At 33.3% G+C, this 25,872-nt stretch overlaps 5 protein-coding genes across 5 annotated transcripts; 3 read left to right on the top strand and 2 right to left on the bottom strand.

Moving 5' to 3' along the window:
* Nucleotides 1-307: 307 nt before the first annotated feature.
* LOC145629463 (uncharacterized) lies at nucleotides 308-2,975 on the bottom strand. Its single transcript, XM_081682071.1, has 3 exons — nucleotides 2,681-2,975; nucleotides 863-963; nucleotides 308-739 (listed from the first exon to the last, which is right to left on the bottom strand). Exons 1-3 carry the CDS (start codon nucleotides 2,733-2,735, stop codon nucleotides 458-460), a joined length of 438 nt encoding a protein of 145 aa, XP_081538197.1. The 5' UTR covers nucleotides 2,736-2,975; the 3' UTR covers nucleotides 308-457.
* A 1,770-nt stretch (nucleotides 2,976-4,745) lies between these two features.
* LOC145627458 (two-pore potassium channel 1-like) lies at nucleotides 4,746-7,158 on the bottom strand. Its single transcript, XM_081679846.1, has 4 exons — nucleotides 6,805-7,158; nucleotides 6,639-6,714; nucleotides 5,261-6,198; nucleotides 4,746-5,136 (listed from the first exon to the last, which is right to left on the bottom strand). Exons 3-4 carry the CDS (start codon nucleotides 6,181-6,183, stop codon nucleotides 4,947-4,949), a joined length of 1,113 nt encoding a protein of 370 aa, XP_081535972.1. The 5' UTR covers nucleotides 6,184-6,198; nucleotides 6,639-6,714; nucleotides 6,805-7,158; the 3' UTR covers nucleotides 4,746-4,946.
* A 2,660-nt stretch (nucleotides 7,159-9,818) lies between these two features.
* LOC145628311 (F-box/LRR-repeat protein At4g14103-like) lies at nucleotides 9,819-11,520 on the top strand. Its single transcript, XM_081680594.1, has 3 exons — nucleotides 9,819-10,865; nucleotides 10,955-11,113; nucleotides 11,206-11,520. Exons 1-3 carry the CDS (start codon nucleotides 9,819-9,821, stop codon nucleotides 11,518-11,520), a joined length of 1,521 nt encoding a protein of 506 aa, XP_081536720.1.
* A 3,742-nt stretch (nucleotides 11,521-15,262) lies between these two features.
* LOC145627457 (F-box/LRR-repeat protein At4g14103-like) lies at nucleotides 15,263-18,780 on the top strand. The gene is made up of 3 exons (XM_081679845.1): nucleotides 15,263-17,307; nucleotides 17,397-17,561; nucleotides 18,010-18,780. Exons 1-3 carry the CDS (start codon nucleotides 16,255-16,257, stop codon nucleotides 18,349-18,351), a joined length of 1,560 nt encoding a protein of 519 aa, XP_081535971.1. The 5' UTR covers nucleotides 15,263-16,254; the 3' UTR covers nucleotides 18,352-18,780.
* Nucleotides 18,781-22,733: 3,953 nt separating this feature from the next.
* On the top strand, nucleotides 22,734-24,059 carry LOC145629461 (uncharacterized). Its single transcript, XM_081682069.1, has 3 exons — nucleotides 22,734-22,815; nucleotides 22,905-23,069; nucleotides 23,547-24,059. The coding sequence occupies exons 1-3, from the start codon at nucleotides 22,738-22,740 to the stop codon at nucleotides 23,886-23,888; spliced, it is 585 nt and encodes a 194-aa protein (XP_081538195.1). The 5' UTR covers nucleotides 22,734-22,737; the 3' UTR covers nucleotides 23,889-24,059.
* Nucleotides 24,060-25,872: the final 1,813 nt, after the last annotated feature.

The following is a 25,872-nucleotide window of genomic DNA, read 5'->3' as shown; positions in this document are numbered from 1 at the left end:
AGTAGTACTGAAATACAAAAACTCTATTTTATCTCAATTTTGTTTATTTATTTATTTATTATTATTATTATTATTATTTTTTTTTTTATTTTATTTATTTTTTTTTTTTTTTTTTGCAACTTAGCATCCGTTTGCTGGTAGGGAGGCTTGCCTGGGAATCTGGGATTGAGTAATCTAGACTACAAATCAGTATAATTTGAAGGAAGGCTTAGGACTTGCACGACATAGTTTACGGGACTAGGGACTACAAAAATAGAATGGTTTTAGAAGTAACCAAACCCATTGAATAAATAGAAATATATGCAGATAACCAAAAGAAACAACACAAATGTTATAAACAGGTTCATAATCAAGGTACACCATGCCTATGCTCCTTGTAACTCTCATATATGTAAAAAAGAGGTTCTACAAATAAAACAAGTAAAAGTATGAAAGTAATCTCAAGCTTGTAAAGCATTCACTGACGATTCCTTTCATCAAACAGCGACTCATCACAGTGTGGGTCAAGCCAATCCTTGGACGAACCCTTGGCCATCTTTCCACTCACCTTACCACTGCCACCAACAAGTTCTCTTAAGCTCTCGACTCTATTCTCTCGCCCTGTGCTGCCAATCTTCTTGTCTGCTTCCTTGAGCTTCTGTTTGAAACGCTGCTTACGATTGGTGGGGTTTTGCTCTTGTTGCTTCTGTTGTGGTGGAGCTCCGTGGGGTCCCAAGTAAATTTTTTCTAGTTTATTATCCTGACCATCCAGAAAAGGGTTTTTACAATCGATCAGAAATGGTATGTTTGATCTGTCAAGCTATCAAAGCCTACCAAGCTACAGTGAATATGGACAAGAAATTAAAAAAAAATGACTATTTACCTTCAAAGGGGCAGACTTGGAGACATCTACCTTCGGAGGATCTGATTCAATTTGGTCAGGGTTTTCTATTCCCAAGCTTGGAATTACAAATCCATCAGTATCTGGAGGCAGCAATCAATCAATCAATCAATCAATCAAAGCCTTAATCCCAAAAGTGGGACCTGGAGGCAGCATGAAAATGAATTAAAAAAAAAACACGAAGGAAAAACAGTGCCGCTGACAGCAAAAGGCAATAGCTCAACAAGTAGTTCACACATAATACATAAATGTATTTAAATAGACAAAAATGAAAATGGATCATTTTTAAACGCAAGAAAATAAGAATAAGATCTGCAATATAAACTCGTAACAAAAATCACATTTACAAGTTGCCAAATCATAGGGTCAATCAATAATGGATAATATCAAGCTAGAAGCTTTAACATGATGAGGTGTAATGGCAAGCGACGGGGATGTATGTCTCTGCAGTTAAAAGAGTCAGTCTAATAAGTTAAACAGTTCATCCTCATTATCTTAGTGGGATACAAGTAGCAGTTTACAATTTTCAAGTCTCAAATTGCAGGACCTGGAAATGTAAGCCGACCAAACAAGCAAGGTTCCCACTTGTGAGACTATCAGCATCACATCAAAATAGTTCACCAGCTGAGATTCCTTTTTTATGTAAAAGCTCACTTCTACATTGACCAAAATACATAGATCTTAAAATAGGTAGCACGAAAGGTGAAACCATGATGTAAAGCTGTTGTTATCCTTATAAAATGAACACAATCAATGCATGATGAGAAACCACCCTACACATATGACATATTGTGTTATTCTAGACAAAACTGAAACTAGTATATCAGCTACTGTCTTCTCATCATCTTTTAATACTGAAAAGCAAAAAAAATTATGTTCGATCTGAGAAATGTAAAACCCTCATTACAAACTACTACTTCAGAAATTGGTGTCTACAACATCTCATTTAGTCAAAGACACATCTAACATGTTGGTTGGAGTGATTCACAGTTTAGAGGGATGCATAGACTTGATTGCTCTATTAGTTTTTTCCTATCCAACAAAACTTATATTAATCAGTAAAGTAATACATGCAGTCAAAATGTCAAAGATCAAGACTAAGAGACCATAGACTATAGGACATTCAATCTAACCAGTTCAATGTCATCATTAATTTGATTACGACAATCAAACATAAGAATATAAGAAACAGCACAAACTAAAATCAATGAAAACAATATCAATAATCCTTGACTCTTTACGGACTATAGTTGCGTACTTGCATATATATTGATTTCCTCAGAGTCTTAGACCCAACCTCGACAAGAATCATATCAAGTTCTTCCATTGTTCAAACTCAAAAATGAACTCAAAATCATCAAAAGAAAACCTATCCACTACTTAACCTAAGCATAAGTGAAAGCCTGCTTTAATAACCCAATATTTTCAAACCTCGAAATCCATCTAAATCACCCAAATTTCTCATTACCTCAATCGCCCTCTTTTTCGAAGTATAATCAATCAAAAAGTTGGCAACTTAGCATTGCTCTAGTTCTAGTGACAAGTAAATGTCAATAATTATAAATTTAAAAACTGCCTAAAAATTCATTTCATAAGGTGTAATTAATAACCAAATTGGAAAAATCATTACCCTAACATGAATCATTGAAATTCATAAACTTCAAAAATAACATAATCATCAAACCAGTAACAAGCAAAACCAAACATAGCAAGTTCAACAATTTGCTAAAAAAACAAGTAAAAAACACAATAAATCAATTCAAATTAGCAGGAAAACATAAATAAAGAAAAGGGGCATACCCCACTCATCATCTTCTTCAACAGGGGAAGTGGGGTGCAGTGAAGATTGGTCCATGGAACAATGACGATCATCGATTTGCGCAATTAAAGGGCGATTAAGCCCAATTCACAACGCACTTCTTTATCAATTGATATAAATTTCTACTTTTAATTAGCGAATTTGACGACAAATGAGGGATTAATTGGCGCGAAAATCCCTAATTTCCTCAATTTATTTAGAGAGAAAACCCTAGAAAGCTCTGAAAATGAGTTGAGAAGAGAGAGAATGGGAAAGAAATGGACAAGAGATGTGGCGAATCTGATACGGGGTGAGAAGTGAAATGACTAAATTACCCCTTGGTGGGTAGTACTAAAGTGGAAAATGTTACATGAACATTCTATTTTTGGAGGGTTTTCTTTGTTCTTTTCATTGGCATTTGGTGCCAAGAGCATAAAGTGAAAAGAAGGTAGATTCACTAGATTGTGGACCTCAAACAATTGGTAGGTAATAAAAGCAAGGACTATCAAATTGGAATATTCATATTCGTGATCATGGACGGAGTAAAACTTAGTTGAAAATCTAACGTATCTTAGATTGTATAGTTAGATGGCATATTATCCTGTGGTATATTGACGTTTAATATGAGGTGGAGGTATAAAGTGGAATTTTTGAACCTAGATCAATCATGTTCGTGTAAGTGATTGCATCGGGTGCATGTACGCCATTGATCCCGCATAATCAAATTTGTATTGAATTAATTGATTAGTCAAAGCACCATAACATGATGTGTACCAAAGATTACGCTAAACAATTTTCAGCTAAATCAAAATTGACTTTATATAATCTAGCTTGAATAGTTTTATTAGGCTAATATTTATAAGTTAATCATGATAAATATACTTGACCTTATTTGACTACAATTTGACCCAAATTAGATCATTGTTCAAATATGAGATGACTTGAATTGACTCAAACCTAATTTGGACAATTCATTTGCCACCTTTATCAAGTGTAAATTACTTGCTAGATTACTAGTTGTGTGGACCAGAGGTGAAAATGCTAGAGCACTAGATGATTGCTAGTGACTTATTTTAGTTATTTTATTTTATTTTATTTTTTTTTGACAAATATTTTATTTTTATTGAAACACAAAGAATTCAACTGAAGCAACCTAAATTATTGTTTGTTATACAAGCAAATGGTATACTATTTACAAATATCTATGTACGACTTTATAAAACCATAGAATTATTAAAAGATTTAGTGACCGATCATTTTAGATATGAATTGGCAGTACGACTATTAAAAATTCTCCACTAAGATGACATGATAAGACTAATAAGGGTTTTTTTTTTTTTTTGGGTGTACACAAGGGGCAAAGCCCCAAAAACTGAAAAAACAATACAAAGAAACTAAGGAGGTACTAAACGTGGCACAACCACTCCAATAATATCATTATGTTAAATACCACTAATAAGCTTAATTTTTTTTTTATTTTTTTTTTTGGTGCACACGAGGCAAAGCCCCAAAAAACTTAAAAACAATACAAATAAACTAAGGAGGTACTAAATGTGGCACATCCACTCCAATAACATCATTATGTAGAAGACGCCCTAGAGCTTAGTGACTCAACATGATTCTACTACGTAATTCATTTAAATTCAATCCAAAATTGATAAAAAAAAAAGGAATATGAAAGATTTGATATAACATGTGATCCAATTGCAAGCTTCTTTTTGTGTAAAAAAAAAAAATTTTAAAAAAGCTTTGAGGAATTCCTAATTTTTACCCTAGAAAATGTGACTTTGATAGACATGGCATTGGGGTGTTGGCCGTGTTGCACATCCAAGCCAAGCTTGAGGTTGCTCATCTCGTAACATTTATACTCTGAATCAACTTAAGCCCACACTTTTCAAGCCAATAATTAGTAGTTAAAACTTAAATTTGCCTCAACTTTAATTTCATGTAAAGTTGACTTACAGTTCTTTTTCAACTATTTCAAGTTAAAAGGCAGCTCAACAAAAGTTAAAATAACACATCATATACTACTAGTTCAAAGTTCAAACTACTTCAACAAGGTAACTATTAATTCCAAACAATTGGACAAAAAATGTTAGAAGTATAGTGTATCAGAAGATACAGTTTCAGGGTAATATAGCAGGATTCAGGAATTTAGAACCCATACAAATTACTAAAAGAATAGTGATCAGACAACAATCTACATATTTAGTATGATATTGAATATTCAAAGATCAAACTTGCAAAATATCTTCAAACTTCAGTATGTTAAGGAGTCTTCCTCTCATAAGGCAATTTTGCTGCTGGCGGAGATGATTGAGCTAATGTTATGTCAGCTGTAGATATCGCCCCTGATTGATCAACATCAAGTTCTTTAAATTCTACCATTACAAGTGATATATCTTCCTGTGTAATTTTTCCCATCTCTTTCAGCTTATATAAAGCAAACTCAGCAGCACTGCAGATGAAAACAATCCGAAAATCAGAACAAACAATATTATAGATGGAATATTATATGCTGAAAGCTAAGAAACATATATATAAATGTGGTATTGGATAAGAGTATCTTAAATTTCACATACTCAATAACTCCATCATCGTCGAGATCAGCTGCCTCTATATCAAAATCAGTCATGCACCGGGTAAGAACACGCTCAACCAGATGATTCTGTCTCCTTTCAGAATGTAACTCTGCAAGATAAAGGAAGAACTGTGCTACACATATGGTTCCGATCAAAATCCACAAGATTGCAAAAACTCGACCTCCCATTGAACTAAAACTTGGGTATCCATATCCCAGGGTAGAAACAGTAGCACACACACAATAAAATGCCTCAAAAAATCTCATCTTCTCAACAAACTTCAGAAATAGTGTTCCACTTAGCATGAGAAACAAGAGAAATACAAAAATCAAGACAACTTTATGCTTTGCTTTGTTTCTTTTAATTTTCTTCATAATGTCACTAGGACCAAATTCATGACTCATACTCAATGCTCTAACAAGCAGTGCCTCCTGCTTTTCAACAAGGTAATCTGCCGCCTTGCTAAGGATCAATCCAATCAAAGCCAGCCCTACAAAGACATAAGCAGCAGCAAAGAGCTTTGCAAGGTCGGTATTTGGAGCTAGGTCCCCATATCCAGCCGCGGTCATTGTGATCACACAAAAGTAAAGAGAATCAAGTACAGCATTTGTCTTTTTACCACTGATCTGATTTCTGATCAGGTAAAAGCAGAGAACACCAACACTGAGGTATATAATCAAGGCCACGGCTACTTTTCTGAGGCTTGGGTGAATACTCTTCAATAGATTTTCTGGACTTTTTGTAGAAGCATTATTATCAGCTGCATCACTACTACTTACTTTTTCAGAAAACTCCCTTACAGGAGCACTCCTTGCACGGCGAAATCTCCTTTTCTTGGCACCATCCTTCTGAAGACGGAATTCTTTTCTAATATTAAAAGACCCTGATAATGCAACTTCCTTTAAGTTTTTACTGGCCATCATATACCAATATATCACCTGCAAAACACCAGAAGCTTAAGTAGCCCCTTCGAGGAAAGAATTGCAATTCTAAACAAGTTCCATTTCTTAGTTGTAAATATACCACAGAAAATCATAGCAACCAAGTTTAAGTACAAACTTACAAGATCAAAAGTCAGATAACAATCATGATAACCCTGTCTCAGATTTGGAAAAAAATGCCAAAATCATTTAATCTTAGTGTGTTATATTTATGTATGTGTTAATGTGTATGATATAATTAAACCCTTTACAATGGCCCATATCTAAGATAGATTCGTCATCATTAATTCACTCCTGTTCTCACAAAATAGGTGAATCAATTCTTTATATGATCTAACCCCCTTGCCAATATTAATGAACTCTTTACAAAAACCTCCACAAATAAGAACTTATAGAAAACATAAACTAGCAAAGAGAAATGAGAAAGTAGGACTTACCAATTTATAAATGGAGCTTATAACAGAGAAAAACTCAAGTTGTTGAACTCATGATGATATCACAAGGCAAGAATATCTAAAAATATGGCAACCCAAATACATGAATTAATAAAAATTATCTTAGAAAAAAAAAAGCAAAAGTAGTACAGAGTAAAAGTAAGATTACCTTCTCCTTCATTTAAGTTCCATGTTCACATGCTTGTAAAGTTGTGCTTCCCTAAACTTAAAATAGCAAGAGAAAGAAAAAAAAAAGAACATATAAATTAATCAACAAGTGCTACTACCCATGCTATATCTCCATACTACATTTATTATGACTTTAATTGTATGTGTGTCGGGCGTCACCCAACTGAGATTCTTTTCATATGATTTTTAAATGTTCAACCTGCACGATTGAGTTCGTCTACATCACTACCCTTTATAGTTTCCTATACACCAAAGAAAAATAGATTGTTGGTTTTACATCAAACTTTACTTTCAAAACTAACAATAAATAGATTGATAACTAAACATTTATCAATTTTTGCACTTCTTGATGGTAACATTCATTTCAAAAAGGTTAGGCAATTAAGAGTAATACTAATAGCAATAATTTATAGAAAAAACACATTAACAAAAATTGAAACCTTGTGTTTAAAGCGAAAGTTAGGCAACCTGCCAACCTGTATTGAAGCGTATAACTTCGGTAAGTAAGATTCTAGGCCACATTATTGGAAATCTTTTTAGAGAACTATGAAAAGTATCATTGGGTTGTACTGTTGTTGCCAAGAATACTAGATTAGTTGGAACTGGAAGAATTTAAATTTTTTTCCTATATAAAGAAAAATACTTTCATGGTTCATAAATAATGCTACAAATCTACAATTAAATTTAGGATAAATTGTCCCAAAATAATTGTGTCCTCTTAAATATTATTGTAGGAAAAAACATGAATAATTTAGTCAAATCTTTACCTCCAATTAGACCTGACCAAAACATACTACTAGTATAATAAAATCAGTCCAAAACGAACAAGTGTGTTAGAATACTTAAATTTTGATTAGTTTGGCTTCAAGTCCTATTCTAACTCGATCAAGCTCACCAAATATCTTCTTTTTGACCATCAATCAACCAATTAATTATTTAGTTTACCGCGTTCACTTCAGTAAAAAATAATTTCAGTCCAGCAAAAATAATTTCAGTTCAATATAAATAGGTTCAATTTAGTAAACATAAGGTTGTTTTGAATTTTACCACCTACAAAAAAACAAAAAAATTTGCTTTTACCACCTCTATAAAAAGAATTTATTTTATCACCACATAAAAAAATGAAAGTTGACTTTTACCACTAATTACCGCCAACTAACGAATTCCGTCTATAAATCTGTTAGTGGGGCCTACCATGTCCATGTTTCACCAATAATAGTCCATGTGTCACGACCATATTGTTTGATTTTTTTTAGTTTTACCCAATAATATGATGACACGTGGACATAGTAAGTCCCATTAACGGATTTATGGTCGGAATTTATTAGTTGGCAGTAATTGGTGGTAAAAGCCCATTTTTATTTTTTTATGTGATTTTAAAATAAAACTTTTTTTATGAAGGTAATAAAAGTAAATAAGTGATTTTTTGGAGGTGGTAAAAATCAAAATTTTATAAAAATAATTTTAGTTTAGTAAAAATCAGTACCTTTGAGAAGAAAATATAATAGAAAATCAGTAAAGAAAAATAATTTAAATTCAGCAAAAATAAACGAAAGTGAACGGGACAGTCTTGTATTTTAACTCTTCCACCATTAATTAATTTAATTTTTTTTAATTTAATTACAAATTTATAAATTTAAAAAAAAAAAAAATACTCCCTCCGTTTTTAAATACTTGCTCCACTTTCCTTTTTTTTTTTGCCGTTTTTAAATACTTGCTCCATTTCCCTATTTAGAAAGTTTTTACAATATTTAATTTATTTATCATATTTGATGGACCCAACATAATACTCTCTCTTCTCCTATTCTTCCACTACTTTTTCTTTTTACAATTTTTTATTTCCTAACTACCCTACTATCTTAATATTTTAATATTTTCTCCAATTTCTGCTAAAACTCCGCGCATAGAAAAATTGAGCAAGTATTTAAAAATAGAGGGGGTAATTCTTAATTTGACATCTTACCGATAGCTAGACTATATATACGAAGTACGGAGTATAAAGCATTGATAAGGCGCTAAACAATACGCACAGAAAATACAGAAGAAAGCTCTCTCTTCACTCTGTTGTTGAATCTAGCATACTCCCATTGAAGCAGCTTTTGAGGTAAGATGTTTTTTCTTTTTAATTATTAAAATCATCGAATATCAATTTCAAAATTTAGTGTTAATCCTCAATTTAATTCAATTTAGGGTTCTTCTAAGGTGGACTGATTATTGCCTATATATTGGTTGTAATTTGATTATTTTAAGGATGCATCTACATTGTTACATATTCGATTCCGTACATTTATTCTAACTCGTAAGTTGTTTTACCCGATTCATCCAGTCAATTAGATCAGAATTTAGAGAAGGGAAATTCCCTAAATTTGTTCTTATTAGGGTATTTGGGTGAATAAATCCCCACAATTAAATAAAATTGTTGGTTTATTTACAAAAATACCACGTGAGAACTATGAGAACTGGGACATCCTCGAGAAACAATGATTGCAGTCTTAGGGCCTGTTTTGATTGACTGGACTAGCTAAGCTGAAGTGAACTAAAAATTTTATGAGAGGAGGATATTAGGAACTGAATAGAAAATAATCTGAAGAGAATAGACTCTTGTTATATACTTCCTCCGTTCTTTTTTTTTTTTTTACTAGACCAGCTTTGACTTTCACGCTATTCATTACCCCTCTTTTGACCATATTTTGTGGGATCATTTTGAATTCGTCTCAATAAGTACTATCATAAAATTACCTTTGTTTCATGTTTTTTTCAACTTTGGACATTATTTGTGTGATATAAAATATTCTAAAGTTCCAAAAATATGAAACGGAGGTAGTATATAACTTTTATAATTTTTACTTATGGAGAATGAAAGTTATAGGATTGTAAAATTTTGCATTGACAAACGTAATAAAAGAAACAGGTCAAGATTTTTTCTAACTGTATTTTCTGATTAATTATTTATATATATAGAGCAGGAATTGCTTGGTGTAGGAGCTCGAGACCATGCAGTGCAATACAACTTATACTAGTGTATGGGATGTTCAAAATCACAACGTTAGTCGAGTGTTTGTAGATAGGCTCACCGGTTTGCCTGATGAATTATTAATTTGGATCCTTTCTTTGCTTCCCACCAAGGATGCGGCCGCTACTTCCGTCTTTTCTAGGAGATTGAGGCGTGTTTTCCCTTTGCTTACAAGCCTTGACTTGGATATTTCACCTATATCTCTTTGTTTGGAACATCCCTATGCAATTGAACGTTTCCCCACTTTTGTGAGCTTTGTCGATACTTTACTCCAAGCACATCAATCTCAGTATCTCACCAAGTTTAGACTTCATGTTAACACCGCGGACTTTCATACAACCTACTTTAATGGTTGCACTGTTATTGGGTGTAAGCAAGATTGTCTTCCTCACTTGAAATCCCCGGGACTTTACGCGTGGATCTCTTATCCATTGAATCTTTGTGGCCTTAGGGAGCTTGACCTCCGTATTCTGTTGAGGGAACCAGGTGATTCTCAGCTGCCCCCAGCTATTTTCACATGTGAAACGTTGGAGGTGTTGAAGCTCGAGGTCAATCTTGGTCTTGATCAAGTTTTTACCATGCCATCTTATTGTCTTCCAAACTTGAAACTGCTTCTCTTGTCTGGGCCTTTCATTTCTGAGGATGGCTTTCTGCCGAGGCTAGTTTCAAGTTGTCCTGTACTTGAAGACCTTACATTCGAACCCTTTACCAACCATGTCAACATCACAGCTATAACATCGACATCCCTTCGAAGATTGTGTTTAAGAATGCTTAAATGGCCTGATTTTCAAGAAGATAACAGTGACTTTGTTCTTATCAATACTCCCAATTTGGAGTACCTTGAATACCGTGATAATTTTGCTGAACGTTACTCAATCCCAGCAATGCATTGTCTTGTTAAAGCAGTTTTGCAGATCGAAAGTCTCTTAAAATTTGATGAAAGTGTAATAATGATTGAGGTAATGCTTAGCCTCATTAGACCCTTATCTTATGCTCAACATTTATCGTTGTGCAGCCTTATATTGCTGGTATGTCTTAAACTCTAATTTTGTTTTAAGCTGCATTATCCTTTTTTCTGTACATTATGAATTATGAAATTTACCAATTGTGGTTGTAGGAGTTCGACTATGTTGATGAAAAAGTCTTAAAGGATCAACTGCCTGTGTTTCCTAATCTGAAACATCTAGAGCTGTGTGGTACTGATAGTTACTGGAATAAACTGTTGTTGCCCCTTCTCAACTGCTCACCTGTCTTAGAAACACTTGTTTTTGCCGAGGTTGGTGTGTGGTTTTAGTATCATTATACGTACATGGAACCGATCACATATGGCCTGGGCGATGTTAATTATTATTGTTGTTTACATTGCAGGGACTCACTGTGTATTACTGTGCCGAATACTCTTTGTATACGAGAAAAGAACTGGAGTTGGAACAAGAATTTTTTAGTACAGATCATGAAATCCCTTTATGTTGCAGGTATCGCCTCAAAAGAGTAGTGATAAAGGAATACTATGGATTAGGACGGGAAGTAGGAATGATCCAGTTTCTCCTGAGACATGCATTAGTTTTGGAGGAACTGGTCATATGCTTATCACAACATCGAACTCCAAATCAGATGTCAGTCGAGAACACATTGAATAATTTACCAAAAGCCTCAGTCACTTGTTCGATTAAAGTATTATGATTCACAAGTTATCATCTATTTATTCTTACCTACAAGTTGTTCTAATTTGTTGTATTTTTATTTAATAATTATTGCTAAATGCTTTTCGTAGTGAAGGTGCATTGGATGTTTTTTTTTTCAAGTATCTTATCTCATAGATTTGTGTCATTATAATGATAACTAAACAAAGATCAGTTTTTTTACTTCTTGTTGAACATTCATTTCAAAGAGGTTAGAAACTTAGAACATATAAAATATTTAAACATTTAAGATCAAACAATTAAAACACACTTCACCGAAATATAGTTCATAATCATTCAAACATGGTTGAAAATCACTTAATATGTAAATCTTATTGCAAGTCCTTTATAAAAGAACTAGCCACGTGTATGTATCTGATCTTTGCAAAACAAGCACGGAACTGGAAATTTCTCCTACGACAAACCAATAATCTTAATCAAATTTAATTATTTTAACCCTTTTATAAATTTAATATTTGCTCTTATAGCAGTAGTAGTACGTAGTATTAGTGCGGTGATCATTGAAGAATGAAGAAACAAACAAGGATAAGGTTTAATTTCTCATAATTCTTGATTAGCTGTCGAAGGATTTGATTTGATTTGATTTTTATTTTTATTTTTATTTTTATTTTTATTTTTATTTTTTTGATGGGAGAGGTGATGTTGTCGAAGGATTTGATTGAACAAACAAAAAACTTGATAAATTAATTTGACAAACTGCATGGCATACCATTAAAGTCCCAATTTCTTATTTATTCAAAAAAAAAAATCCCAATTTCTTAATGCAACAAATTTAAGATAATGCAGCAATTAATTTATAAACTGAGCAAAAAATTAGGGTATCCTAAATTAAAATCGGAACATGTTAGGAGTCATAGGTTTTGGAACCGAAACCTGTATAAGAGGATCCGATTTCTGGTAGTAAAATGGGGAACTTGTTATAACAAGTTCCGGTTCAGGTTCTCAATTTTTTGGAACCGAAATCTATAAGGTACCCTGTAACCTATTAAAAATCCCAAATCATATATCAAATTAAGTCCAAATTTTTATAAATTAATAAATAAATAATAGTCATAAAGATATGTATTATATTTGGTAAAAACTATTTTTAGTTTGATGTATTTGCAAGTTGTAAGTGCTGTAAATTTATGACTTTTTTGCAAAAAAAATTACGAAATATATATTGAAAAACATGGTACCCTGAATCGGAGCCGGAACCTGCAAGTTCCGATTTCGATTCCCACTTTCCAGGAACCTGTTAACTTGTTCAACAAGTTCCGATTCTGGTTCTCAATTTGAGGAACCTATTGCAACTGATCTGATTCCGGTTCTCATTTTTAGGAACTTGTTGCAACAGGTTCAGGTTCCTATTTCTAAAATTTCAACAGGGTACCTTGTTATGCTCACCCATATTAGTGGCCCATATTCTTTTGCATATGGCCCTGACCCACATTGACTTTGACCCGACACTAACCTGCTTAAAATTCTCCTTGATCCGTGAGAGACTCGCCCCGTTCATAATCCGTACTGACCCACCACAACCCGCCTAATAACCAGGCCTAGTGGTCGTAGTGGGTACTTTAAGAATGTTTTCTCCTCTTTAGATGTTTTATGATTTTATATAACATACTAGTATTTTATTTTTTAAAAAAATACAGTTTATTTTTATTATCTAAATAACTTTTCTAATTTCATATGTTTATTTTAGAGTTCGGAAAGTTTTAAAATCATATATATATATATATATATATATATATATATATATATATATATATATATATATATATATATATATATATATATATATATATATATATATATATATATATATATATATATATATATATATATATATATATATGACTCTAAAAAGCATACATAAACTAATTTCCCTATAAATATAATTAAATCCTAACTATTATAAATATTCTGTTGCTTCATTACTTTTTTGCGAAAGAAAACAACACAAAGTGAAATGTTAGTAATTATTGGAATTCCTTGTTATAAAAAAAATAATAATAAAAATAAAAAATAATAAAAAAATAAATAAAAATGAGATGGGTAGAAATCATGAGGTATACATTTTTTGTTTCACAAAACATCGTGTGACCGGTTAATTTGTTGAAGTGTTACTTAGCTGGTCAAGGGTTACTCAATCATGGGTTAATCGATCAATTAGAGATTACACGATTAATTGGGGATTAATCAGGCATGCGATATTCGACCAGCCATGGGTTACGCAATAAAGAGTTACCTAGTCAATGGTTTCTCAGTCGGGCAGCGGTTACCTAGTCAAAGGTTACTCAAACATAGAGGTGATCAAGGTTAGCCTGCCCGTTAGCCCGGCTTGACCTGATTTTAGGTGGGTTTTGGGCAGAAATTTTCGGCCCGAAGTTCGGTCGGGCCCGGCCCAAAAGTTTAATTATTTTGGACAGATTTGGGATGTATTTTTATGCATATATTAGTTGATTGTTTTAGGCCTGACCCGACCAATTTGGGCACAAAAAATTTCTCCCCGAAACTTGGCCCGATCCGGCCCGACCAAAGAAGTAGGATTAATTTTTTAACTTCGGTCTGGCCCGCCCAATGATCACCTCTACTCAAACAAGGGTTACCTGGTTAATGTTTTGTGTGTGTCAGTCGGCCACACAGTGTGGCCAGCCAGACAGAAAATGTGCTATTCTTCCGTGTATTCTCTGCATATTGCTTAGCGTCTGGTCAAACTATAAAGAGAGCTTTTTCTCGAGTTTGTAAAAGGCACATATGAAATTTTCTTGCCAAATAGGCAAAATAGATATAATTGTGATTAGATTAGGTGCCACGCTAGATAAAATTGGATAGATTTGTTTAGGATAAAAAAATATCCATAAAAAAATTTATCATTCTTTTGAAAAAAAAATTATCTTTTTATTGATAATAGAATTTTCAGTCAGTCTTGTGTGTGGCTAGCCACACCACATGACCACTTATTAGAACAAAAATCCCTTAAAATTGACCAAGTAATTTCTGTAACACTGACCGAGTAACCCCTATAACACTAACCGAGTAACCCTTGTGACGGAAGCAAGGTTTTTTTTTTTTTTTTTTTTTTTTGACTTTTACCACAAAAGAAGTCAAAAAATTGTGATTTACCACAAAAACTTATATTTTACCACCAAATAATAAATAAAAAATTATTTTTTACCACCGGTTGTCAAAAAATTGTGTCAAACACATGATCTGTAGAGGTTTTAGGGGGCATTTAATTATCAGAAATGCCTCGTTTTGCGTTTTAAAAATACCTCGATTTGCATGAACAACCAAAACGAGGCATTTTCGATCATTTTTTGTCAATTTTGATCTCAAATTTGACTCGTAGGTAGGACTAAAATCGCCCCCTAAACCTTTTTTTTTTTTTAACACAAATAGCCCTTAAACCTATGAATAACATGTTTTGCGCACGAAAAAAAAAAAAATTAACCGTTAGATTTAACGGTTTTTCTAACATTAGGTGGTAAAAAATAACTTTTTGATTTTTTTTTTTTTTGTGGTAAAATAAAAGTTTAAGTTATGGTTGTAAAAATTAATATTTTGATACTCTTTTTATTTTGTAAAAGTCAAAATAAAAGTTTTTTTTCACTCTATTGTGGAATCTAGCATTCTGTTGAAGCGGCTTGTCAGATTTCCCCCCCCCCCCCCCCCCCCTGAAGCAGCTTTTGAGGTAAGATCATCGGATATCAATTTCACAATGTAGTGTTTATCCTCAATTTAATTCAATTTAGGGTTCTTCTAAGGTGGATTGATTATTGAACTATAAATTGGTTGAAATTTGATTATTTTAAGGTTAGAATTTGTTCTATTCATATATATTCTTAAGCGAGAAGAATTTAATTTGACTCAAATTTGGTTGTAGAACCCTATAATTAATGCTAGGATGGAGTTTTGATATTTTTGAAATGAATCTGCACTTTATCTTTTTCTGAATTCCCCTTTTAATCAATTTCTTCAATTTTATTAGTTGTAATTAATTCATCAGTTTTAGTTCTAACCCTTTTAATGATATCAATTTTGCTTTAATGGGTCCATCTTTGTTTCCATGATTCTTGCCTGTTTGTGTTACTTATGTCTGTTGAAACCTGTAAAAGGTGTTTGTTTTAGAACTGTTTTTGATTAGTTTTTCTGAATTTTTTTGGGTTAATTTTATGTTATAATTTGATGGTTTATTTATAAATTTGTTTGGGTATTGCTAAAAAAACAATCCAATTCTTTCACTTATCTAAGAAATTTGTTGATCCTTTCTGAAACTATTGTTGAATCTACTGCCAGTTGGGTTTATGTGTTGTCTTAGCTTTGTAGTCATATAGATGGGATTCAATCCGAGGTCTTGGGTACCAAACCACCCCTGAACGTTTTTACTAGTTGTCAAAGCTTGGTTGTATATTTGCTTATAAAATCTTTGCGTTCCTATATAGGCTTCTTGCTCGTTCGACATTCCCGTTCCTGTATTACAAGCTGTCAATTCCAAAGGCAGTGCCTTTTGGGTCCCGGTTATACAATTCTTGCTAGCTTCGACCTTTTGGTATCGGTTGTGGTACGGATGCATCTACATTGTGGTGCATCTACATGATTCATCCTAGATTTCAGTCAATTTGATCAGAATTTAGAGAAGGCATTGGTGGCAGTCTTGCTATATCTGTGTTTTAACTGAGTTCTCTAATTAATTATTTATTTATCTAGAGCAGGAATCGCTTGGTGTATGGATTGGAGCTTGAAACCATGTACTGCAACTTATACTACTGTATGGGATATTCAAAATCACAACGCTAGTCATGTGTTGGTAGATAGGCTCACCAGTTTGCCTGATGAATTGTTAATTCGGATCCTTTCTTTGCTTCCCACCAAGGATGCCGCCGCTACTTCCGTCTTGTCTAGGAGATTGAGGCGTGTTTTCCCTTTGCTTACGAACCTTGACTTGGATATTTCCCCTATATCTCTTTGTTTGAAACATCCCTATGCAATTGAACGTTTCCCTACTTTCGTGAGCTTTGTCGATACTTTACTCCAAGCACATCAATCTCAGTATCTCACCAAGTTTAGACTTCATGTTAACACCGCGGACTTTGATACAACCTACTTTAAGTATAAAGGTTGCAAGCAAGGTTGTCTCCCTCACTTGAAATCTCCGGGACTTTATACGTGGATCTCTTATCCATTGAATCTTTGCGGCCTTAGGGAGCTTGACCTCCGCATTCTGGTGAGGGAACCAGGTGATTCCCAGCTGCCCCCGGCTATTTTCACATGTGAAACGTTGGAGACGTTGAAGCTCGAGGTCAATCTTGGTCTTGATCAAGTTTTTACCATGCCATCTTATCGTCTTCCAAACTTGAAACTGCTTCTCTTCTCTTCGCTTTCTCTTTCTGAGGATGGCTTTCTGCCGAGGCTAGTTTCAAGCTGTCCTGTACTTGAAGACCTTACATTCAAACCCTGTACCAACCATGTCAACATCACAGCTATAACATCGACATCCCTTCGAAGATTGTGTTTAATAATGATTAAATGGCCTGATTTTCAAGAAGATAACAGTGACTTTGTGCTTATCAATACTCCCAATTTGGAGCTCCTTGAATACCGTGATAATTTAGCCAAATGTTACTCAATCCCAGCAATGCATCGTCTTGTTAAAGCAGTTTTGCGGATAGAGAGTCTCTTAAAATTTGAGGAATCTGTACCAATGATTGAGGTAATGCTTAGCCTCGTTAGACCCTTGTCTTATGCTCAACATTTATCGTTGTGCAGACTTATATTGCTGGTATGTCTTAAACTCTAATTTTGTTTTAAGCTGCATTATCCTTTTTTCTGTACATTATGAATTATGAAATTTACCAATTGTGGTTGTAGGAGTTCGACTATGTTGATGAAAAAGTCTTAAAGGATCAACTGCCTGTGTTTCCTAATCTGACACATCTAGAGCTGGGTGGTGGCGGTACTGATAATTACTGGAATAAACTGTTGTTGCCCCTTCTCAACTGTTCACCTGTCTTAGAAACACTTGTTTTCACAGAGGTTGGTGTGTGATTTTAGTATCATTATTTTTTATTTTAGTGTTCCACCCGGTTCACCCTTTGGGTTAATCCGGATTTGAGGATTAGTTCTGGGTGGTTAGGTTTTAGTCTTATGCCAATTGTTGTTGTTGGACATAGAACACAGGTTTTTCCTTCGGGAGGTTGTTATATACACTCGGGTGTACTACACCCATGAGTATTTAAGATGTTCTCATTTTGATGATTATTTTTCATTTTATTATTAAATAAAGAGTAAAAATCAACCCTTAAGTTAGTTGGGGTACACCAAGATGTATATTAAGTGTTGTTCTAATCATCACTACACCAACAACCAATTGGTTTTAGTATCATTATACGTTCATAGAATCGATCACATATGGGCAATGTTGTAAATCTAAGTTTATTTTACAAATTTTAAATTTTGATTATTATTGTTGCTTACTTTGCAGGGACTCACTATGTATTACAGTGCCGAACACTCTACGTATGGTCGCATAGTCACACAGTGCTCGTATATGAGAGAAGAACTGGAGTTGGAACAAGAATTTTTTAGTACAGATCATGAAATCCCTTTATGTTGCAGGTATCGACTCAAAAGAGTAGTGATAAAGGAATACTATGGATTAGGACGGGAAGTAGGAATGATCCAGTTTCTCCTGAGACATGCATTAGTTTTGGAGGAACTGGTCATATGCTTATCACAGTATCGAACTCCAAATCAGATGTCAGTTGAGAACACATTGAATAATTTACCAAAAGCCTCAGTCACCTGTTCGATTAAAGTATTATGATCACCTTGGTCCATGGCAGCCTGCAAGTTATCATTATTTTTTTTGTAAGGAAATCATCTATTTATCTTATCTAATAACTATTGTTAAAAAAATGTTGTATTTGTATTTAATAACTATTGCTAAATGCTTTTCGTGAAGGTGTCTTGGATGTTTTTTTTTTTTTTTATTTTTTATTTGTTTTATTTTTTTTTTGAAACATGTTGTATTTTTATTTAATAACTATAGCTAAATGCTTTTCGTGAAGGTGCCTTGGATGTTTTTTTTTTTTTTTTTCCCTTGAGTATCTTATCTCATAGGTTTGTGTAATTATATTGATAACTAAACAAAGATCAGTTTTTTATTTCTTGTAGAACATTCATTTCAAAAAGGTTAGGCAAAGAGTAATTTATAAAGACTATAATTGACCCGGTCTACAATAACTTATTGTAGACCCAACCTTGTAGTATACCATACGAATGTGATTATATCCTACGAAATGTGATTATATTACTACAAAAGTGATTATATTATCCTGAAGCTATTATGTAATTCAAAATATGACTCACAAAAAGATAATTATATCGTCATAAAAAGTGATTATATCATCCATAATGTGATTATATTATTTGAAAGTGTCAAATTTTGGGTCTACAATAATTTATTGTAGACCGGGTCCATACAAGACCAATTGAGAGTAAACAAAGATCAGTTTTTGCACTTGTTGCTGAACATTCATTTCAAAAAGGTTAGGCAAAGAGTTGGTAAGATACACGGAGGAGTTTAGGAGGAAAAAAAAATGTACTATCTAAAAACGGATCAATATCTTGATAAATCGAAGTAGAATTACTAAAAGAATCCAAGATCCACTTACAACATAGTTGATGTGATCTTGAAATATATATATATATATATATATATATATATATATATATATATATATATATATATATATATATATATATATATATATATATATATATTCAGGTAGGAATACAGAACAAAGTTAATGGATGCACATAATTTACTTAATGCTGGAAAGACTTTACTTTCTCTTTTATAGTTCGAGCAAGCTTGTGAGAAACCAAAAGTATATAAATCCTCAAATAAAAAAAGAAACATGATATTTCATTTTTAATTAAAGCTCCATCATCATTAATGACGCTTTATATTCGAGTAAATCTCGAAGAAATCTTATAAGCTTTACAGATGTGCGTCAAAATGATTTTCATTTAGAAACAATGATAGTGGATCAAAAGGAATATTTATGCCTCACGGCAGAAAAACATGGCAAGAAACATGTGTATGAGAAATGGCCAGCATATTCTTCAGGGCTATATCATATAGATATACGACCAGTTGAAATAAATTCGATATCTAACCAGAAGTTAGATAATAAGAATCTGCTAACTTTATGGTATGATCGTTTGGGTCATCCTGGTACAGGAATGATGCACAAGATTATAGCAAATTTAGTAGGACATTCAATTAGGAATGTTAAAATCCCTCGATCAGATGAATTAACATGCTCTGCATGTTCACTTGGCAAATTAATAATAAGGCCATCTATGAACAAAATTGCTACTGAATCTCCAACATTTTTAGAGAGGATTCAAGGAGACATTTGTGGACCAATGAATCCTGCATGTGGACCATTCCGATATTTTATGGTATTAATTGATGCCTCAACTCGATGGTCACATGTAAGTCTTTTGTCCAGTAGAAATGTTGCTTTTGCAAAACTTCTTGCTCAAATTATTAAATTAAGGGCACAATTCCCAGATCATACAATAAAAAGAATAAGGTTTGACAATGCTGGGGAATTTACATCCCAAACATTTAATGATTATTGTATGTCGATTGGAATTGTTGTAGAACATCCATTAGCTCATGTTCATACACAAAATGGACTAGCTGAGTCATTAATTAAGAGACTACAAATGATTGCAAGGCCATTATTGATGAGATCAAAATTTCCATCATCTGCTCGGGGTCATGCCATAATACATGCGGCAACTCTAATTAGATTGAGACCAACTGCTTATCATAAGTTCTCACCACTACAATTAGTTTTTGGTCGAGAACCTAATGTCTCACATCTAAATTTTTTTGGTTGTGCGGTGTATGTTCCTATTGCTCCACGCCAAAGAACAAAGATTGGTCCACAAAGAAGGCTGGGAATTTATGTTGGGTTTGAATCACCCTCCATAATTAAATATCTTGAACCAATGACCGGCGATTTATTTACGGCTAGATTTGCCGACTGTCATTTCAATGAGACAGTATTCCCAGCCTTAGGGGGAGAGAAAATGGACCCACAAAAGAAAGAAATAGAAATCATTTGGAATGCAACACAATTGTCAATGTTTGATCCACGAACAAATATGTGTGAACAAGAAGTTTAGAAAATTGTTCATTTACAAAGCATTGCAAATCAGCTGCTTGATGCATTTATAGATGCAAAGAAAGTGACAAAATCACATATTCCAGATGAAAATGCACCTGCACGAATCGAAATTCCATCTGGTGATAAGATCACTGAAAATGAATCTCTAGCACGTCGAAAGCGTGGAAGACCACTTGGTTCAAAAGACTCTAAACCAAGAAAACTAAAAAGACCCGATGAGATCAACAACATTCCCCTTACGGAAGATCAAGAAAGACAAGATACATATGAGAATAAAGAAAAAGATGATAATCCAAAAGGGGATGAACAAGATGACCATGACATCGATAACAATGAAACTTCAATAAATTTTGTTTCTACCAGGAATTATTGAAATAGAAATTAAATGATGTTATCGTAAATGAAATATTTGCATATTCCATTATAATTGAAATGGCATCTGACGAAAATGATAGTGAACCAAGAACAGTGGAAGAATGTCGTTGCAGGCATGATTGGACAAAATGGAAAGAGGCAATGCAGACAGAGTTAAAGTCACTCGAAAAACGAGAAGTATTTGGCAAAATAACCCTTACACCAGAAGGGGTAAAGCCAGTTGGATACAAATGGGTATTTGTGAGAAAACGAAATGAGAAAAATGAAATTTTTAGATACAAGACAAGACTTAATTGTAGCCCAAGGTTTTTCTCAAATTCCAGGGATTGATTATGAGGAGACATATTCTCCCGTAGTTGATGCAACTACGTTAAGATTTCTGGTAAGCTTGACAGTCTCAGAAGGACTAAAAATGCGATTGATGGATGTAGTGACCGCATATTTATATGGGTCACTCGATACAAACATTTATATGAAAGTCCTAGATAGACTAAAATTACCAGACAATCACAAGCCTAGACATTTGCTTTCCATAAAATTAAAAAGGTCACTTTATGGATTGAAACAGTCTGGAAGGATGTGGTATAATCGTCTTAGTGAATACCTTATGAAAGAAGGGTTCAAGAATAATCAAATCAGTCCTTGTGTTTTCATTAAGAGATCACAATCAGGATTTGCAATTGTTGCAGTTTATGTTGATGACTTAAATATCATTGGAACTCCAAATGAACTTGAAAGAACTGCAAAATACTTGATGAAAGAATTTGAGATGAAAGACCTTAGACAAACTAAATTTTGTCTTGGATTGCAAATTAAGCACTTAAATAATGGTATTTTTGTCCATCAGTCTAACTACACTGAAAGAGTGTTAAAACGTTTTTTCATGGACAAAGCGACCCCAACAAATACCCCGATGATTGTTCGGTCTTTGAATATGAAATATGATCCATTTAGACCTCGAGAAAAAAACGAGGATGTCCTTGGTCCTGAAGTACCATATCTAAGTGCAATTGGGGCTCTAATCTATCTAGCCAACAATACTAGACCAGACATAGCTTTTTCTGTGAATTTGTTAGCAAGGTTTAGCAACGCACCAACGAAGAGACACCGGAAAGGAGTAAAACACTTACTGCGATATCTACAAGGAACGAAAGATCTTGGTTTGTTTTATCAATCAAGGCAGGATGTCACCCTCATCGGATATGCAGATGCTGGATATCTATCAGACCCACAAAATGCCAAGTCACAAACTGGATATTTGTTCACCTATGGTGGAACTGCAATTTCTTGAAAATCAACAAAGCAAACCTTGACTGCGAAATCATCAAATCATGCTGAGTTGATTGCCCTTTATGAAGCAGGACGAGAGTGTGTATGGCTAAGGTCAATGATCGGCAATATTCAAGAAGAATGTGGGATGAAAGAAGTAACTAAAAATCCAACCATCATTTAAGAAGACAATACTGCATGTATCGCACAAGTAACTGAAGGATATATCAAAGGTGATAGGACTAAACATATATCCCCAAAACCGTTCTTTACACACATTTTGCAGAAGGAAGGGAAGATAAATGTCCAACAGATCCAATCATCTGATTTTATCGTTAAAATTTGAGGAATCTGTACCAATGATTGAGGTAATGCTTAGCCTCATTAGACCCTTATCTTATGCTCAACATTTATCGTTGTGCAGACTTATATTGCTGGTATGTCTTAAACTCTAATTTTGTTTTAAGCTGCATTATCCTTTTTTCTGTTCATTATGAATTATGAAATTTACCAATTGTGGTTGTAGGAGTTCGACTATGTTGATGAAAAAGTCTTAAAGGATCAACTGCCTGTGTTTCCTAATCTGAAACATCTAGAGCTGGGTGGCGGCGGTACTGATAATTACTGGAATAAACTGTTGTTGCCCCTTCTCAACTGCTCACCTGTCTTAGAAACGCTTGTTTTTACAGAGGTGGTTGTGTGATTTTAGTATCATTATTTATTTTATTTTTTGAGTGTTCCACTTGGTTTATCCTTTGGATTAATCCAGATTCGAGGATTAGTTATGGGTGGTTAGGTTCCAGTTTTATCCCAATTGTTGTTGCGGGAGATGGAACACGGGTTTTAACTTTGGGAGGTTGTTATATACACCCGGGTGTACTGTACACCCATGAGTATTTGAGATGTTTTCATTTTGATGATTGTTTTTTATTTTATTATTAAATAAAGAGCAAAATCAACCCTTAAGTTAGTTGGGGTACACCAGGGTGTATATAACAAATTTTACCTCCTATTAAATGTTGTCCAAATCACCACTACACCAACAACCTTGGTTTTAGTATCACTATACGTTCATGGAATTGATCACATGTGGGCAATTTTGTAAATCTAAGTTTTTTTTTTTTTTACAAATTTTAAATTTTGATTATTATTGTTGTTCACTTTGCAGGGACTCACTAGGTATTACAGTGCCGAACACTCTACGTATGGTCGCATAGTCACACAGTGTTCGTATATGAGAGAAGAACTGGAGTTGGAACAAGAATTTTTTAGTACAGATCATGAAATCCCTTTATGTTGCAGGTATCGCCTCAAAAGAGTAGTGATAAAGAAATACTATGGATTAGGACGGGAAGTAGGAATGATCCAGTTTCTCTTGAGACATGCATTAGTTTTGGAGGAAATAGTCATATGCTTATCACAGTATCGAACTCCAAATCAGATGTCAGTTGAGCACACATTGAATAATTTACCAAAAGCCTCAGTCACCTGTTCGATTAAAGTATTATGATCCAGTTTTTCCTGAGACTTGCATTATTTTTTTTATTATTTTTTTTTTCAAGTATCTTATCTCATAGGTTTGTGTGATTATAATGATAACTAAACAAAGATTAGTTTGTAACTTCTTGTTGAACATTCATTTCAAAAAGGTTAGACCATATAAAATATTTAAACATTTAAGATCAAACAATTAAAACACACTTCACTGATTCATAATCATTCAAACATGGTGCGAAATCACTTAACATTGTAAATCGTGTTGCATATGAATTAAAGTCACTTTATAAAATATCTAACCATGTCTATGTATCCTGATCTTTGCAAAACAAGCACGGAACTGGAAATTCCTCTTACAACAAACCAATATTCCTAATCAAAACTAATTATTTTAACCCTTTTATAAATTTGATAATTGCTCTTATAGTAGTAGTACGTAGTACTAGTGCGGTGATCATTGAGGATTGAAGAAACAAAGAAGGAAAAGGTTTAATTTCTCATAATTCTTGATTAGTTGTCGAAGGATTTGATTTGATTTTTGTTTATTTATTTATTTATTTTGATGGGAGAGGTGATGTTGTCGAAGGATTTGATTGAACAAGCAAAAAAATTGATAAATTAATTTGACAAACTGCATGACTTACCATTAAAGAAAAAAAAAAAAAAATGTGGTGTGAAATAGTCTAGGGCCATTAATGACTAGGTGTGAGCAAAAAATTAGGGTATCCTCAATCAGAATTGGAACCTGTTGGGAATCATAGGTTTCGGAACCGAAACCTGTAAAAGAGGATTCGATTTCTGGTAGTAAAATGGGGAACTTGTTACAACAGGTTCCGATTTAGGTTCTTGATTTTTTGGAACCGAAATCTATAAGGTACCCTGTAACCTATTAAAAATATTATTTAAACTCAAATCATGTATCAAATTAAGTCCAAATTTTAATAAATTAATAAATAAATAAATAATAGTCATAAAGATGTGTATTATATTTGGTAAAAACTATTTTTAGTTTGATGAATTTGCAAGTTGTTAGAGCTGTAAATTTATGACCTTCCAATTTTTTTTGAAAATTTTTTGCAAAAAAATTACGAAATATATATTGAAAACATGGTACCCTGAATCAAAACCGGAACTTGCAAGTTTCGGTTTCGGTTCCCACTTTCCAGGAACCTGTTCAACAAGTTCCGGTTTTCAATTTGAGGAACCTGTTGCAACTGATCTGATTCCGGTTCTCACTTTTAGAAACCTGTTGCCACAGGTTCCGGTTCCGGTTTCCAGAATTTCAACAAGGTACCTTGTTATGCTCACCCATATTAATGGCCCATCTTCTTTTGCTTATGGCCCTGACCCACATTGACCTTGACCCGACACTAACCTGCTTAAAATTCTCCTTGATCCGTGAGAGACCCGCCCCGTTCATAATCCGCACTGACCCATCACAACTCGTCTAATAACCAGGCCTAGTGATCGTAGTGGGTACTTTTAAGAATTTTTTCTCCTCTTTAGATGTAACTAGGTTAAAATCCCGTGCAATGCACGGTTGATAAATTTTTTTAATAATAATATTACAAAATATAAAGTATATAAAAAAATTATCGAATATTTCATTTGAGTATAAATGGAATATGGTTGTCAAACTGGAAATAAAATTCATAAGGTATAAGTAGTTTACTAAAAGATTTTGCAAAAAAAAAAAAAAAAAAAAAAAAGCGGGAAAATTTTTCACAACATAATGACAAGTGTCACGGAAGGATTCGCTTTTAGTATAGGTTAATAGAAGATAGATAGATAGCCAAATATTTTTATGATTTTATATAACATACTAGTATTTAATTAAAAAAATATATAGTTTGTTTTTATTATCTAAATAACTTTCCTAATCTCATATGTTTATTTTAGAGTTCGGAAAGTTTTAAAATCATATTTTTTTTTTAGATAGGACTATACTATACAAAGCATACATAAACTATTTTAAACCCTATAAATATAATTAAACC

Source organism: Chenopodium album, chromosome 4 (assembly GCF_948465745.1).
Source record: "Chenopodium album chromosome 4, dcCheAlbu1.1, whole genome shotgun sequence".
Classification (NCBI taxonomy): domain Eukaryota; kingdom Viridiplantae; phylum Streptophyta; class Magnoliopsida; order Caryophyllales; family Amaranthaceae; genus Chenopodium; species Chenopodium album.
This window is presented reverse-complemented; position numbering and strand designations above follow the sequence as displayed.